At 33.4% G+C, this 5,747-nt stretch overlaps 1 protein-coding gene across 5 annotated transcripts in view; it reads right to left on the reverse strand.

Annotated features, from left to right (window-relative positions):
• LOC107721555 (zinc metalloproteinase-disintegrin-like batroxstatin-1) overlaps positions 1-5,747 on the reverse strand; it is a 15,428-nt gene that overhangs the window by 6,743 nt on the left and 2,938 nt on the right. For 2 of the 5 annotated variants that reach the window (XM_016529637.1, XM_016529636.1), the window contains 7 exons: positions 4,060-4,148; positions 3,910-3,983; positions 3,625-3,703; positions 3,412-3,488; positions 2,748-2,943; positions 2,371-2,433; positions 1,141-1,212 (listed from right to left, as the gene is read on the reverse strand). In XM_016529637.1, coding sequence (XP_016385123.1) covers positions 1,141-1,212; positions 2,371-2,433; positions 2,748-2,943; positions 3,412-3,488; positions 3,625-3,703; positions 3,910-3,983; positions 4,060-4,148 — 650 coding nt within the window. Of the gene's footprint in view, positions 1-1,140; positions 1,213-2,370; positions 2,434-2,747; positions 2,944-3,411; positions 3,489-3,624; positions 3,704-3,909; positions 3,984-4,059; positions 4,149-5,193; positions 5,260-5,620; positions 5,740-5,747 lie in introns of those variants that run through there. The other 3 variants (XM_016529638.1, XM_016529639.1, XM_016529640.1) reach the window with 3 other exon arrangements.

Below are 5,747 nucleotides of genomic sequence, written 5' to 3' on the forward strand. Positions count from 1 at the left end.
CTAGTAGCCGGGACAACTTCTTTATGTTTACAGACGTGACGTAATGACGCGGCAGCGTGCTCGAATTTCCCGCTAAAACCTACCCGTACCACTCAAATTAGAAAACATTATTATAAGCTAACAGTTGTGAATCGGACTAAAGTAAGGTGATAGTTTTGAACACTGGCTGGTTATGTACTTGCTCAAATATTGATTTCGGATCATTTTTAACCAAAAAAAGTTACGGACTGCAGCTTTAATTTTGTAAATTACCTGTATTTGTTTAAGTTATTATTACTTAATCAAAACAACCCAACTGCAGTTTAATTGATATTACTTGGAATGCACAATTTTAAAAAAAACGTGATTTCTGAAAAAAAACTAAAAATAGAGTTATCGGTTTTTGCAAATGAACTCTTCGTATATTGTGTACAGTGGGTCCAAAAGTCTGAAACCATTAACAACTTTTTTTCTGATTGAATACCTTTTTAAATGACAAATTATATTAAAAATTAAGTAAAAAAATCAACAATTTTTTAATTTCCTCAAATACAGAATTAGTACATCTATGCATTTAGTACACTTTTTTTCAATTGACATACAATAGAGGGACCTACGCTATATCCATCACAGGTTGTTACAATTGGTATTTTGTATGCCCTCCTTTTGGATGAAACTGACTCGCGAGCTTGTAGAAAAATTTGAGCCATGTTATTCAGCAGGATTTGCATCTTGTGTGCTTCAGTGGAAGCAAGGATGTCATTGGCTTTGTCACAAATTTGATAAATCTAGAACCTATAGAAATGCAGAATCTTAAATGTTTTTTACTAATTTTATGCCATTATGTTCCTTTGTTTTAAATCACTTTTGAATCAAGCTTTAATATGGAGTTTAAATCAGAGGGGGTTTTTTTGGACTCCACTGTATATACGTTTTTTACTAGTGTGACAAAAACATATTTGGTCACCATCAATAGTTTTAACTAAAGTACTAAACCAGTACTCATCAGAAGATCTGTAGATGGCATAGATCTAGTCATGTGATTAATTATCACACTCAAGAATCCTTGTTATCACAGGTCCTAGTTGTAATATCCTGTATGATTCATAAATGTTGGCATGCTGGAATTTTTTAATAGCATATACGTCATCACTGACTCACATTATTTATGTAATTGATGATCTCAAATATCCTCTTTCTCAGCTTCTCAAGATTGCTGTCCATCTTCTTGTACTGAGGGGGAAACAAAAAAAATGAATCATGAATTTTTTGTCACTCATTAGTCACACGGTATTTGGACACACATTCTGAAATCTGTTAGCATCAGTGATTTTAAATTTACTGTGAGAAATTTAGAACAGTTTGATTCTATAAAAACAGCAATGCTGAACAAGCACAAAATCCCACATATGTTGCTCTAACCAAGTGAGGGTTTTTTGTATTAGAACGTCAGATATCATCTGATAATCACAGAGATCACAAAAATATGTAGATCTGCTATAAAATAGATCTGTTAAGCTGCATTATTAACTGTCCCCCCCCATAAAGAAGTTTATATTTACTGTAAAGAAAATGTACTGTACTATTTTTATTATATTTTATATAAAATAAATATTTTACAAAAATTTTATTTTACAAAGTTTTTAATCCAAAATTGCTATAAAATTAAAGCCATATGTCTAAATAAGTTGTGTTCCAAATTTGAAGTTGATATAAAAAAAATTGAGATTACTATGCAATTTTGTTTAGGCGTTATACCAAAAATAGCCACTGGGTGACACCCAAATTCCATTTAATTTTTTTGGATGAATTTTTCTGTCACAAATGTTTAAATTTCTCTCTCAATATTACTTCTATCACAAAATAACCACCAAATATGGAATCTTGTGACTCAAGACCTTTCCAACGATATGTATTTTGTCAAGATTATAAAACGTTTTGATTCTAAAAGACTGTAATACATTTTGTAATATGACTCCTCCCACTAAGGGGGAGGAGACTGCTAAAAAATGTAAAGTACCATTTCCATGGTAATGCAATGTCCGATTTCAAAATGGTTTAAAATGATATATAATTTATGATGAGTACTAAAACATGTTATAGGGAAAAAGGAAACGAAAAATAATTTTTGTGACAAAGGTCAGAACTCCTGTTATGATCTATATATTTTGTGGTGCACTCTTGTCATAAATTAATCTATTACTGTTCCTACATAATTTTTTAACAACAAACTGAGGTAAAATGTCTATTTAGGAGTCTTAGACCTTTCCAGCGATATATAGTTTGTTATGATTAGATTAGGATTTAATTGTAATATATTGAAGTAAATTTATGCATCCCGTTGGCGGGACGGTGACAGTTAAGGGGTTGTGCATTGATTCCCGTTCTTACTTCTCTGTTGTCTGCCACAAGGAAGAACTCAATGTATTTTTGTTGCTGGAAAAAAGTTGGCCCCTGATCAAGAGGAAAGAAATAGATTGAAATTACAGAACTGACAACAGAATAATTCTTCAGTGAAATCATTTTGAAAACAATATGAACTACCCTGGCCTACTTTACAACATGTACAGGATTAGGTTAATCTGCGACATTTTTTTTTTGCACTTTTGACTTCTGCAATTTATTGTGATTGTCGCCTTAACATTGCAGAACAACAAATGAAACTTTACGACAACCCAGCCTGAATGTGGTTAATTCTTGTGAAACTTTAACCATATTGTGCTTTGCTGCTTTTTGTAATGCTAAAGTAAATGAATAGACAATCTTACTGAGGAATGAGAACGACTTTTGAGAATGCGTGGAGGAGCGCCTTCCTCACTCTCGTCCCAACTAGTGTTGGTGACTCCACACACCCTAGGCGTCTCTTCATTTACATCTTCATACTTAGAGACAGCATGGTCACCATCACCATCCTGAGACAACGGCTCAATCAGAAACCTCTGCTCCTCTGTTTGGAAATAGCCTCTGTGAAGACATTTCACAAAATGGGCACAATGTCATTTGTAGGGTCTTTTGCCCTGTCTTCTCTGCCCTTACAGAGAAATAAAGGCAATTGGCATCACACTAGGCATTTTGAACCGTGCCCGAGCGCGTTTGACCCCCAAAGCCCGGTTCGTTTGACTAGTGTGAGCGCTCTGTGCCACGCTCGGGCCCATTTATCGTCTCATTTATCTAAGTAGAAAACACATGTCACACTGTAACTTCCTTTAATTGCAGAAAAGCGTAGAACACACTTTAGGCAACAAACTGGCATTGCAGTATGTAGCAATAGTTAGTGTAAAAACAGCAGTAGAGATTGTGGTGAAAATTTTTTATAACTTTAAATATTTTAAACAAACTGTTTAAAGATGTTATGTGTACTTTTGTTAAAGCAACTTAATATGTCATTGTAAAAGTTCAAAAGAAACCTCTTTTAAAATTGTGTTTCCCTACCGTAATCCATCGCAGGTGCTCATGCTAACCGACGACTTACTGTCATTTACTATTTTCCCATGATAATAGCATAAATCCTGTGGAAGAAAAGGGTATTAAATACATTTCTCACTTTATGAATCATATCACAATAATGATTTATAGTTGATTAACTTGTAGCTTGTAACAGTATGTTATATATGTCATATGTTAGTAATACTAGTTGTAGCATACCAGATCCTCAGGTGTGGTTGTGACAAGCATCCCATCTTTAGTGTAGTAAGTTTCACTATAGTCTTTAGTCAGTATGCCACTGTTGACCAACACACATTTCTCAGATCAGTCACAAAAAAATTGACAAATCAAAATGTGTAATGTGGGAGCTGCAGTTTTAATACGCACAGATGTTTGTCTATGGCAATGAGGAACTTTTGTAAATTGCAACGTGCAGATTTTAAATATCACAAGATACACACACACACAAATGATGACAAAGGAGTAACTGAGAGACAAGCTTACTTATTTTTCTGGAGATGCATTTCAATGTCTCTACCGCCTAGTGTCATAGCGTATTTCACTGTGTCAGGTCTTGACTGCAAGGAAAGAAATTATTTAGTTTAATTAAAATATTTACAAATGAAATGTAGAGGTGGGTAGATGAGAACTCACCTTTAAATCTCTTTTTTGTAGTGCATGTAATCTGATTGGTCGAACAATCTCATAAACCTTTTTTCCATCTAGTTCAGGAATGTGACCAACTATAGCAGATTGACAAACAGAGGGAATTACAGACACTGAAGCACAGATTAGTCAGAAAGTACAAATATACAGTAATGTTTAAGTTATTTTTTTAACCCAAATGCTGGATTGAGCCTTTTGGGTCTTTTTGGGGGGGTGCTGCAGCCCTTTCATATAATCTAATAATTTAATATGCACAATGCGATTGACCAAAAAGTGACAGGGAGATTAAAACAAAATGAACTGATAACACTTTATATTATAGTTAAGTACTGAACAGAATTAATATGGATTTGGATGTAGATCTGCTTGTGAATGCACCTTTTTAGTACTAATACTATTTACTTTTGGTATTGGTTGAGTTATATTTCATTACACTCTAAAAACTGCTGGGTTAAAAACAACCCAATTTGGGTTATTTTGGCAACCCAGCGCTGGGTCAAAAAGGGACGAACCAGCACTGGGTTGTTTTAAGCCAACAAGTTGGGTTATAATGTTTGACCCAGCATGCTGGGTTGCTTTTTTATGGTTTAAAATTACTACATTGCTTGGCTAAAATGAACCCAAATCGAGCTAGACATGAAACCTACAAATCTTGTTCATTTTAAAATCACTTTTACACACACAGAATGACTATCAAAAGGTAAATATTTATTTAAAACAAGAGAAAACAGTCAAAAGTAACATGCATGTAAGAAATGCAAAAAAGTATGGCATTAACAGCTACAGAGTTTATAAATGAAGCATTGAACATTTGTTGAATATAACTTTTAAGATCAAATTTGACTTTTTTGGTAAATTTTATATATTGTATAAAAATATTATACAAAAACACTATTATACAATAGTTGTACAATTAGTTAATAGTTAAGTTCTTTACAAACTATTCTGGCATGACAGTTAATTAAACCACAACATTAACACTGATATTATAACATTTATCAGAAACATATGTGTGAAAGAATGTGAGCATGTGTATGAATGACAAAGTGCAAACCCCATTTCTACTAAACAACAACACAGAACAAGATTTTAACATTGTTTTTTTACAAATTATACACTTACAGTTTGTTTCATAGTCCATGAATACAGATCAGGCATCGCTGCCAATTTTCATGATCTCTTTAGCATCTACTTTACTGAAACATTAAAACAGACATGACATTCACATACCTCACAAATTTTCATGGACGTGGAGGGCTGCTCTTTAAAGGGTTAGTTCACCAAAAAATGAAAATGGTCTTAATTTATTCTGCCCCGTGTTGTTCAAAAACCCTACAAACTCTGCTAATTTTTGGAAAAATAAATATATTTATTAATATTTTAATTTTTGTCCTCCATTGCAAGTCTGGGAGACCAGTATTTTCATCTGAACAGACATGTTCGCTATGATATAATTTAAGATTTATTCATATAGTGTAAACTCCATTTCCACTAAACAACAACACAGGACAAGCTTTTAACATTTTGTTTTTACAAATTATACACTTACAGTTTGTTTCATAGTCCATGAATACAGATCAGGCATCGCTGGCAATTTTCATGATCTCTTTAGCATAATTGATGTAGTCATGAAGAAGCCCCATCAGCACAGCAAAGGCATGTGACATCTTTTACAT

The sequence above is a fragment of the Sinocyclocheilus rhinocerous genome, unplaced genomic scaffold (genome assembly GCF_001515625.1).
Source record: "Sinocyclocheilus rhinocerous isolate Xijiao unplaced genomic scaffold, SAMN03320098_v1.1 scaffold1626, whole genome shotgun sequence".
Taxonomy (NCBI): Eukaryota; Metazoa; Chordata; class Actinopteri; order Cypriniformes; family Cyprinidae; genus Sinocyclocheilus; species Sinocyclocheilus rhinocerous.